General features: G+C 33.1%; 1 protein-coding gene across 1 annotated transcript in view; it reads right to left on the reverse strand.

Annotated features, from left to right (window-relative positions):
• URI1 (URI1 prefoldin like chaperone) overlaps positions 1–12,530 on the reverse strand; it is an 81,595-nt gene that overhangs the window by 43,405 nt on the left and 25,660 nt on the right. The window contains exon 2 of the mRNA XM_035023539.1: positions 11,208–11,242. Within this exon, the coding sequence (XP_034879430.1) occupies positions 11,208–11,242 (35 nt within the window). The remainder of the gene's footprint in view (positions 1–11,207; positions 11,243–12,530) is intronic.

Below are 12,530 nucleotides of genomic sequence, written 5' to 3' on the forward strand. Positions count from 1 at the left end.
ATTGGATACTATCTATAAAGAACTGATTTGGCACAATGCCTGCACATAGTAAACACTCATTATGAAATCTACAGAACACTAACAGTTTGTATGTTTTAGATAAGTAATTCAGCAAATGCTCAAGGCCTATACATCAGCTTAGATGTCTAAATGTTCCTGTGATTGTTAAAAAGCTAGTATTAAAGTTAGCATTCAGTATGTCTTATTTTGGTAACTACACGTGGAAAAAGGAGATTTCCTAACAAAACACCTCTTTTGTATATTAAAAGAATAGTAGATTCAACCACAGGTAATACAAGAGATCAATGTCAGTATTCCAAATCAAGTATGTTCAGTTTTAGACTTATCATTAATTCTCTCTAGAACAAAAGTGGACATACTGGAGGACGGTTTAAGATCAGAGTTCCTATTTCTAAATTCTGAGTTGTTTTCTAAAAATACAGAAACAAAAAAAAAAAAGATAATTTAAAATGCAGCCCACGCAGAAGTCCTTTTTGAAGGGAGGCAAGGACAAGACAAGCAGTGTCTGTAGGAGAAATTACGGCTTAAGAAACTCTCTTCCCTAAAGGTTCCACTAGTGGAAATATGCAGGATCAAACACCTTGGTCAGAGTTTATCTATTTGTCCTTAAATAGTCCCTCTAATATTCAGGGATTAAATAATCCTGTTAAAGATCACAAAGCCTATATAGCGGAAAATACAAAAAATGATTCTAAGAACTACTGTGTTACAGAAGGTAAGTAGGGGATCTTTATTTGCACAAAAATTTGAAGAGTTTGTTTCTTCTGTTTTATTACTTAGAAATATAGTTTTTAGATACTGTAGTCATATTAAAATATGTAATCAAAAGAGGCAACTGCTGAATTTTTTTTCAAATGGAAAATAAAACCCAGATATAGTTAGGTAAACCACTCAAGCCTACTTTACTTATAACATATAGACCTCCTTGTCTGGAGGTCTTCATCGTATTTGATCCTTATAGATTAAGTTCAGGCTTCAATTCTTAATTTTAAAAAAGTTACCCAATAAGTAAGATTTAATTTGCAACAAATATCTTCGTGCAATGTTCCTTACAGAAAATAAGAACTAAAGCACTGCTGTAAGTCATATATAAGACACTTTTACAATTTTCTTTTGAATCTTGTAATCATGCACTATATGCCTTCTGAGAAGCAGCTTTTGTATTAAAAAGCAGCAGCAAAGAAGGACACACAAGAAGCACACTACAAATTAGCCTTAGCCTTAAGGATGAAGATCAGGATAAATCCCATGGGAAACACCTTATTTTCATAAAGCTGTGAGAAGTATGAGAACAAGTTAAATGATGTCTTTGCTCAAGTATTTACAGGTGTAACTGATGTCCACGACTTACTTTGAAATACATCTGGGAAAAATGGATTAATGGATTGAGATAAAGATAGATATATGATCAAGGTTCACCTACACAATTCTTTCAACTTATGTTTAAAAAGATTTTCGTAACAGAATATTAAAAAGGAGATGGGGGAATATGAAAGCAAGACTATATTTTTAATCTTTTTCTTAAATGCAACTGACAAATCTTTGTAAAGAAAAAAAGTTCTACATCCTTTGGGGCAAGAAGAAAGTCCCCAATTTTCATCTTTAACAAAAAAGGGAAATAAAATTTAAATCACTGATGCACTAATTTTGCTAATTTTCAACTTAAAGTAGTAAACTGGAATAGGCAGAAATGTTGACATTAAGCCTGTGGGTTTGTTTGTTTTTAATTTCTTATCATTCTCTCTCCCTTTACCTAATGTCCTAAACAAAAAATGCAGGAAACAGCAAGTGGTGATCAAAAAGGGAAAAAGAAATGCGCTTTACATTCATATTACTATCTGGGTTAATCTGGGGCAGAGTTAAGTTTTTAAGAAACTACAAAATCCAAAGATTTTGGAATATAAGTAACTATATAATCTTATTTACAAATGATTTTTAGTCTATCATACCCACTCTAGAACTTCCTGTTAAGAATTCAAGAAAACCTTTGTTTCAATTCAATTCACCATTTATTGAGCTTCTCCTCTGCAACCAAGCCTTACGCCATATGCTGCAGGGATCATCACTCAAATATAGCACATCTTTTTTATTTCTTTGCATTGCTTCTTTGTTAAAGATCCACTAGCTTGATAGACCCGTAAACTCTTCACCTGAAGCTAACTGAACTAGGAGGCACCCTGGGGCATTTTTTTCAAATGCAGAGTGATGTGTTTTTGTATAATTTTTAAACTTTCTGGGTTTTTACCTCTGAAATTAAGAAAATAGAGGAATATTAAATTCAGGCATAAATTATATATAGGTAAAGAGAAAAGTCTTCTCATTACTAAAGAAAGGAATGATGATTGTTTTCAAAGTATCCTCTTGAAAAGTCTGAATAAATTATTAAAGTTAGGGCGCCTGGGTGGCTCAGATGGTTAAGCGTCTGCCTTTGGCTCAGGTCATGATCCCAGGGTCCTGGGATCGAGTCCCGCATCGGGCTCTCTGCTCCTTGGGAGCCTGCTTCTCCCTCTGCCTCTCTCTCTCTCTCTCTCTGTCTCTCATGAATAAATAAATAAAATCTTAAAAATAAATAAATAATAAATAAATTATTAAAGTTCTATTAAACAATAAAAACATTCTTGAAAGAAGGATCACATTGTTGAAAGATCTGAAATTTGGCAGGAAAGGGAACATATTAAAAATTAAAATATATCTGTATTAAATTAGTATTATTTTCTTAAATGGTCATGGCAAAATACTACTGAGTGAAATCTATGATAAAATTCAGGCAATATGGTGGCATATTCCTTTTTCTCAGCTCTATACCTAGGAAACTTGTGTCATCAAAAGATGCTGATGAAATAGTCCATGTTCTTTATTTTTATGAGTCCATCAAAAAATTGTACTGGAAATAGATAAAAGACGAACCTAAATATAAACACTTGTAATTATTCTAAAGTTAATGAAAGAATATTGTCAAAGAGAGACTGATGCGGCTAACATTCTACTAGATTTCCTCAATTTAACTTCTCAACAATGAGAAAACAGAGTATAATGGGTTATATACAGCAAAGCTGGGACAGATGAATTGCTTCCAATGCTCTCTGCCGACAAACATGTACATACGACTTCAGACTTGTCAGTGATCATGGGTACCTGTTTCTTCACTCATTAGTGTTCCTTTGTTCTAAGAATAAAATGAGATACAAATCTGAAGTAAGAAAGTTTAAAAATTATACAAAAACACATCACTCTGTGTTTGAAAAAAATGCCCCAGGGTGCCTCCTAGTTCAGTTAGCTTCAGGTGAAGAGTTTACGGGTCATTTTAATTTTCTTTATTCTCTGAGTTCTCTACAACTGACACTAATTTTTGTGACAAATCAGAAAGAAGGGGCCTTTCAGAAAAGAGGAGTTTAGCTATGATAAGTTTATAACCGACTTAAGCTTTGAATGTTTGTGCCAGTTTCTACTTAATTCTAATTTATAGGTGTAGTTTCGACTTTCTACACTTTTTCTTTCTTTTAGAAAAAAGAAAACTTTTTTGTATTGTTTTCTTAGAGCAGTAATTCATAACCTTTTATGGTCACTGATAGCTATGAGAAACTGATAAAAACACTAGATTCTTTCCTGAGAAAAAGTCCCTGCATTTGGCATATAATTTCAATAGAAGCCACTCAGATCCCTCAAGGTCAGTTTTTTTAAGAGGTCTTATAACAGTTTAAAAAAAAAAAAAAAAGCAATCCTGGTTTTAAACCCATCAGATGTAAAATTCTCAAAATTATCTTCAACTCCGTTCATTTAAATAAAAGAAAAATAGGAAAACCATCCCCAGTTCAGTCATGAGTTGAATATAAACTAGTAAAAATGTTAAATTGCATGCATGCCTCAGTTTTTTTTACTGACTACATTTTCCTTAGTCATACACTGATACCCACTGCCTTTAGTGTATTAGAATTTAGACTTTTGTATCGCAAAACAAGAACAAGCACCCTGGATTATCACTAAGTGACCTGCCTCTCAGTCAAGCACTGTTGCTGCAATACTGACACCTTCATCCTCACAAGGTACTCTCCTGAGCTTGAAAGCTTTTTTGTAGATTGCTCTTATTTTTATAAAAAAAAAAAATTAAAATGAATAGAAAATTTAAAAAACTCGAAGTGCAAGGAGGTGTAGTTTTCAAACCTAAGACAGTTAAAATAGAGATGAAAAGTCATTAGGTATACCAAGTCAAATTGAGGTATAGCATCAATCAGATATTCACTGGATTTAAGCTAATTGTGGGAAATTGTGAACCAAATATTGTATATGGACACTGCAAATACATAATCAAAGATTATGTTCTAAATGAGATGTACTTACAAATTTTTTATAAAATCCCTAATTTTATTTTAAAAATTCCCCTATAAGAAATTGCCCTATAATGCATTTATTTTGCATTTCATTTTCAAAAAAGCATCGAGTATTAAACTAGTGTGGTTCTTACAAAAACATGATACAAAGGCTAGGGGACTACTAGAAGTAACAAATTCTAATAATTTAAAAATCATTAACCTTTTTAAAAAGAAAAGAAAAAAAGCATTTACTATTTTGACCTTGGTGACATAAATACACATACAGAACTTAAAAACTGAAGGGAATAAAACAAAATGTTTTAAAGAGGGAGAATTAGCTTCTCTTTAGAATTATGAGTAAATTTATTCTTTTCTTATTTCAACCTTTCTATAAATAAGTATGTATTCATTTTATACTCAGGATAAAAAATTAAAAACGTAATTCAGATTTTGTTTTTAAAAAAATATCATCCTTAAAACATTCAACTTGAATCCTTTTCTTCTGCAACTTAATTTGCTTTGAAATATCACATGCAAAAATTGCAAAACTTACTTAACTTCCCAAACCCATGTACTAATACCATACCATTAAAAAAGAAAAAAAAAAGGAAAAAAGAAAACTATGCAGGAACTTAAAAATGACAGAGAAGGGGATTTGTATATATGATTCCTCCCTCTTGCCATTGTCCCTAAGGACACTTTCATAAATAACTACAGAGAGTCCAACGACAAAATCATATAAAATCTCCAGAAGGTTTGGAAGTTGCTCTCTGCTCTACTGGGGGTGAGGGTGAGAGTCAGGGAGACACATAAAATGAAAAAGCCCAAACAGAAGGCCCTATACAAAACAGTGACTAAAAACTTTGTGGTCAGTAAAATAGTGAGTCTGAAAAACATGGTTTCCAAATTTACTTAACACTGAAAAATGAAGTCATCACCATGAATAATTTTTTTTTAGTTTTAAAGGTATGGAAATCAGTATTTCACAGATTATGCATAATAAATAAAACAAATTTTATCTAAGTATATGAAGGCAAGTCAGGAAAGCACTGTTTCAGGTAATTCATAAGAAATATACTACAGTGGGGCGCCTGGGTGGCTCAGTCAGTTAAGCGGCTGCCTTCAGCTCAGGTCATGATCCCAGGGTCCTGGGATCGAGCCCCGCATAGGGCTTCCTTCTCAGCGGAGAGCCTGCTTCTCCCTCTCCCTCTGCCTGCCTATCTGCCTACTTGTACTCTCTATCTCTCTGTCAAATAAATAAATAAAATCTTTAAAAAAAAAAAAAAAAGAAATATACTACAGCACTGTTATAATGAAATAGCTTGGTGCTTTTGTGGGGCAAAGAATCCCTCAAAACATCAGACAGAGATAGATATACATATCCACCCATCCACACTGATTCACTGGAAGGAATTCAAAACAAACATATCTTCACTTGTATTTTTTAACTATTTAGGTATGCTCTCTTGGTTATTTCCCTCTATATACTTTGATTATAACCTATACTAGAAACTAGTTACTCTTTTCCTCTAAACAGTCTATTTTCCTTTGAAAAATAAAAATGCCAAGTATTTGCTTTAGAATCCCTCTCTCAGGGCACCTGGGTGGCTCAGTTGGTTGAGAGTCTGCCTTTGGCTCAGGTTATGATCCCAGAGTCCTGGGATCCAGCCCCAAGTCGGGCTCCCTGCTCAGTGGAGAGCCTGCTGCTCCCCCTACTTGTGCTCTCTCTCACTCTCGTTCTATCTCAAATAAGTAAAATCTTAAAAAAAAAAAAAAAGAATCCCTCTCCCAAAATTCTTGTGATGAGCACTGTAAGTTGTAGGTAAGTGCTGAATCACGAAACTGTACACCTGAAACCAGTATTACACTGTATGTTAACCTGAATTTAAATAAAAATTTAAAAAAATAAATTCACACGCTCAAGTGTTTCAGCATTTATATGCCCAAATTTAAAGCTATTCTTTCCAAAATTAAATATTTGAACAATATAAAATGTTTTTTTATTTTCACTTAAGTCTGCTTCATGTAATTTCATAGATATCTTTTTTTTATTTATTTTTTATTTATTTATTTGAGACAGAGAAAATGAGAGAGAGAGAGCACATGAGAGGGGGGAGGGTCAGAGGCAGAAGCAGGCTCCCTGCCGAGCAGGGAGCCCGATGCAGGACTCGATCCAGGGACTCCAGGATCATGACCTGAGCCGAAGGCAGTCGCTTAACCAACTGAGCCACCCAGGCGCCCTCATAGACATCTTTACACTTAAAACTTTTTTAAGATGATTTGAAGGAAGAAGACAGTAAAGTTTTTGCAATTCATATGCATACAGTTTATGATTACAAATAATGCCTAACAGACATATGACGTGTATGTGCCAGGCATTACATGCTATTTTCATTAAATTCTTACAAATCAACACAAGTAATAGAACTCTTTTCTTGTGGAACATATTCAATAGAAGTATCTATTATGATGCATTAAAAATGACCATAAATTCTTCATCACTCCTCCCACCAACTGGAGTCTATTTCCCACTTTGACCAACATAATGTGGCCTTGGCAGCCACCATTCTTGCTGCCCTGAGATCATCAAGTAATATGACCCAGGGAGAAGTGCACATGGAGAGAGGCCCAGCTAACAACCAGCACTAGCCACCAGACTTGTGGCTAAGGCCCATTTTGGACAACCCAGCTGACCCAGCCACCAAAAAGCTGCAACCACACGAGTGAGCCCAAACAGAGTAGCAGAACAAGAACACAGGTAAGTCAAGCCCAACATGCACATCCACAGAATCATACACAAACATACAAAAAATGGTAGTACTTGTAAGCCACTAAGTTTTGGAGTAATTTTATTAAGGAACAATAAATAATGGATATAACAGCTTAGGAAGGATATATTTCGAGTTGTAAAACCATATAGTCTTAGTACGGTCACCATTATTTACTAAAAAAAAAATCAGTACCAAGTCTTATCTGGTAACTCTAAAAATTAGACATTCGACACACAATGAAATTTATGGAAATGAAATGAAGAATAAGAGTTAACTAATAATTGAGAACAATCTCCAAGGACGAATTAAATGAACAGCGCAGCGTACAGTCTGATTTCATTTTTGTCAAAAAGGGTAGGAGTACAATCTATAAAGACATGTGGATGAATACACATGCACACACATATACACAAACACACTCCCTTTAGGCAAATGATTTTTGAAAAGATTTATAAGAAACTGTCAAAAAAACATTGTTTACAAAGATAAATGAGAACTGGGGGATAAGGGTAGGAGAAAAACTATACCCCATTTATACCCTTTAGAACTTCCTACATTTTGAACTATATATTCTGCCAAATTTATAATTTTTTAGTGTAAATTTTTAAGTTTTCTGTCTTAAAGATACACACTGAAATATTTGCAGATGGAATAGTTTTCAGATTCATTTCAAAAGCGCTGTAGGTAGGGGAAAAGGGTAGGACAGGCTGTTTAAATGCAACAGCTCAGATGACACCACGAGTTGATAATTACTGAGGCTCAGGGACCGGTATATGTGGATTCACAATACAGTCACCTTTTGTTTGAAATTATTCATAATAAAAAGTTATCTAAAAACATTAATGTAAAGCTTTAACAATACTGCTTAAAAAGCCTTCTTTCCATCATGATAAAATAAGATAATGGCATGAATACAAAATATTCAGAAATATTTACAAAGCTTTGGTAGGTTTTTCTTGTTTTCTTGATTCATCTGACAATTATAATTTTCAAAAAAAAATTTCAGAGCTATTTATTGTCAGCCTGGATGTTCTATAGACATTATCTCACTCGATCTTCAAGTTAAGTAGTATGATCGTCACTTTACAAGGAGAAAACTGAGAATCTCAGTAATTCGCCCAAGGTTACAGTTAGTAAATGACAGAATTCAAATGTAGATCTGTGACTCTGAATCCCATGCTCTTTAGGGAAGAATTAAAAAGATAAAAAATTACAGATAATCTACAAACAGAATAATCAGGCCCTGGTGGATTAAACAGTAGGAAGTATATCCATATTTTAATAAGAAAATAGTGTGTGGATTTTATAATACCTTATTTCCTGAGTTAAGTAAAAAGGATTTTAAGGGGAAAAAAAAAATGCTGTATTTAAATTTTTTTTAATCTTCACTAAATTGAAAACCACTATTAGCTCTAAAAGTGTTGCACAAATTCTCAACTATTAGGTTCAAACCTCTCCTTATTATCTGTTATTAACTAAACAAATACTATAAATGTTTCTAGTTCACCAAAGTTCTAGAATTTGAATTAATTTTCTGGAAAAGTTTTTTTGGGCAGATCCTGTTTGCCCCAGCCCATTATTACTCCTACTTTTCTACAAATATTTTTACTTCTGCCCTACATTAAAAAAAGAAAAAAATTTAAGATCATTTTGGAAGCCTACAATATTCATTACTTGTCCCTCAAATAAAAGAATCCCTTAAAATTGCACAAACAAGTATAAACATCACTAGCGTTAAGAAAACATTTTTTAAAAATCATCCATTTTGCTTTTCCTTATTATATTGATATGTATCCCATGCAGAAGGGAGCTTAGCTATATGAACTGTATTTTAGACTAGGCTAAAACCAAGGGCTAAAGAAAACTGAAAAGCAACATGCTTTTAAAAGCAGTGTGTAAGACACCCTTAAGAAGCGTTCCAGCATCTGTTCTTGCCTCCTAGCTCTCTGTAAATAGCACAAAATTATTGTGATTTCCCTGTTTAGTGTCCGACTATGAATTCCTCCATGGCAGGGTCGTTCAATTCCAAACAGCAACATAATACTGGCATATGGTAGGAACTCAATCACTGTTTGCACAATTAACAGAATAAAAATACCACGAGAATTCCACAATGCTCCCAAATAGCTATTTCCTGGCTTTCAGAAGAATGGAGATACTTTGGTTTCAGTTTTTTAATATAATAAATTAGTGAGTTCACTGGCCATTTAGATTCTAGCAGTATCAGATCATTAAAAACAAACAGAAAAAAATAAAAAATAAAAAATAAATTAAAAAAAAAAACAGAAAAGTCTGTTTCCTCAGCCCTATTAGAAATGATTCAGAGGAAAAAGCAAATTTTAACTGGAAAAATTAGTTTAATTTTTTAAAGTATAAATAAGGTACTGTATTATTTTAAGATACATGTAGGTAAATACCTAAGCTTCTATAGTTTGGAAAGCTTTGGAAAATTGGAAACTGTGATTGAGAGTCACATGAACCTGCTCTGAAATGTCACATTTCATTTGTTACCAGACTTGGGCACTGCTACAGTATATGCTAACTAAAATGTTATATATAATTATATATATTTGGTCTTCATTTACTCAAACATTTATTAAGTGCCTATAATATGCCAAACACAGTAGGAGGTGCTGTGGATAAAAAAAATGAAAACATGCCCCTTGGCCTTAAAGAATTTTCAGTCTAACAGGGAAAGCATCTTGCAAATCAAACCAGAAGCAAGTTATTCACACATCTGCTTCAATTAGTATCTGTCCTTAGTGAATCCAACCTTTTACGGATCTCCTGAATTCCTTACCAAACCAATAGAGAGAAGTCCACATGAATAAAACTTCCCCTGGAATTATTTGTAAAATGGATCACTTTGGCCAAATTAGCAGGAGGTGGAGGGTTGAGGGGGAATGGTTAATTCTTTGGCCAAGTACTTGCATTTCAAGTTTTAACCTGGACTGAATGTATAATGAAAAGCGAATGTCCATCATGGAAATGTTGACAGACTTACACTACCAGTAGATGCAACTACAACACTGCATTTATTGAAAATTAATGAAGTCCCTGAATTTTTATTTATAAAGTGGATATTTTTAGTTTTAGATTATTTTCTGCAAGCCAATAGTCAGAATTTAATAAGATGATGTGTACAGATTGTACCGATTTTCACTCTTATCCACTGCTTGCAGCCTATGTGCATTTAAACCAAAAAACATTTGATATACACTAACTATAAATTATTTCCTTGGAGATCTCTCAGGCATGAAGAAAAAGCCTCTTAAAATAAATTTAAAATATTATATGCTTGATGGTGTATAACCAAAGGTTTAATCTCACCACTAAAGGGGCAGTTACCGTGATTTTGCAATAACCCTGCAGACAATAATCAAGACAGCTCCTGTTGTTCTCTGAGTAAAATCTTCGTAAACACAGCATGGAAATATTGTAATTTGATATCTGTAAGATCAACAGCTATACCTCATGACAACTCATAATATAGGATTTTATTCACCATTAAATTGAGTGTTTTCCTCAGAAGACTTAGGAAAGTGTATTATTTACCAAGCATTGTCCTATTAACTAAAGATTAGCACATTAAAATAGATATGCTTTCTTTCTCTCTACACTCTAAAAAAAAGTGCAGTCCATAAAGAAAGCTCTGGGATGTAGGCAATTAATTAGATTTTTCAAACTTCAGGGAAAGGTGGATATTTCCATCATTATTTTAAAACAACTGATTCCAATTATTATTCTACTACAAATATAAGAATATTCCCCAAATAGAGCTCTCTGTGATTAGCCAGGTTCAAAAATGTCTCAGTCTCCACCTCATAATGATATTAATATTATTCTAATTTGAAAAAAAGAAAAGAAAGGAAAAAAGAAGGCAATTAGAATAAACACAAATGGTGACACAATTTCAGGAAATCAGGGAACACGTAATTCAGTAAACAGTGAAGGACAATATAAATTAGTATCAAAACCATTCAAAATGGAGATTACTAGAAGAATTCAATTACGGGTTACAAAAAAATCATACACACTTTATTTAAAAACAAAGAGATGACCCCATCAGTATTTCAGAAATAATATAAAACCATCTTTCACTCACCAATGCTGGATTTTCTCTTGGCAGTTAGTGACCACCTGTCATGAAAACAGATAACTACTCATGAAAAAACAGGGCTATACACAAAGCTACAAAATCAGTGTATCAGAAAACGAGAACAGTGGCTTTACAGATTTAATAGCATCTCAGTATACATTTTTATTTGTCAAATGCACAGAGATGTGACTGTTAGTTTTTAAGCAGCACACTTTATCATCACCCTCTAATGCAGGCTGATAACTGCAGAACAAATTACAGCCTTCTGATTCATACTTTGCTACAAAACCCGCTTCATAACTATTAGGTGACATATGATATAAGATAACTAGTATTTTGTACAATCTACAGACCTGCTTTCAATGTTACATGTTTTGTAGAATACGCAAATGTTATCAATAACAAAAAACCGATGCAACATCCACGTTTCACCACTAAAAAAAAAAATGACAGTAGTAAAAATATTTTATTTTGTCAGTATATCTCCAAATGTTTTCACCTGTAATTTTTATTCTGACGCATTAAAAATGAGTTCAGTGATATTTTTCTACTAACATTTTCAAGAAGAAATACTTGGGATAAAGAGATGCTCTGAACAGCCCATTTGTTCCCTCAGTGAATTATGATAAAGTTTTAAGCACTTAATAGCCAGTTTAAACTATGTTTATAATACTAAAACAATAAAATTAAGTACAAAAGTTATTTGCTTTCCTTAAAGATATTTCAGCAGATTCTCAAAATGCTGGGAGAAAAAAAAGAACACTAACCAATGAGGAAAAGAAACACTTGAATGGCAATTTAAAAAATAACACTGTTTTCAAAGATTACTAATTGTTTTTAAATTGCCCATTAATAAAAATTTTAAACAATAATCTCAAATATTGTAGCACCATTTTAGAGACAGAGAAACTAAGGGATACAAGCCAAAATGCTCAACACAAGGCCATGTGAAAAAGAGAGCAGCATTATCTTGTTGGAAACATACTGCTTTAAGTTCACCACTCTAAACATCAATATTGTCTCTTGTCTCTCTTGTTCAATGTTTCACCCCAAAATCACAAGACTTTTTTTTTTTTGGTGGGGGGGTGCTGTCACTAAATTCCTATTATAACATTTAATTCCTGAAATAAATGTCCTCCTTTGGTACATTTTAAATACTAAGGCAGCAATCCTGTACCAAAATACATGCTGTAATCAGATACCCAACGATACTACACATTAACTCAGCATAAAAAGTCCGTTTTAGAATGAAGATCTCTCAGTAAGTATCAATCATATAGCAACACTTAATAACAGTGGTAATATATAATAGAGTACTGACTTTACATC

The sequence above is a fragment of the Mirounga leonina genome, unplaced genomic scaffold, assembly GCF_011800145.1.
Source record: "Mirounga leonina isolate KUSES-001 unplaced genomic scaffold, KU_Mleo_1.0 Mir_177, whole genome shotgun sequence".
In the NCBI taxonomy this organism is placed as follows: Eukaryota; Metazoa; Chordata; class Mammalia; order Carnivora; family Phocidae; genus Mirounga; species Mirounga leonina.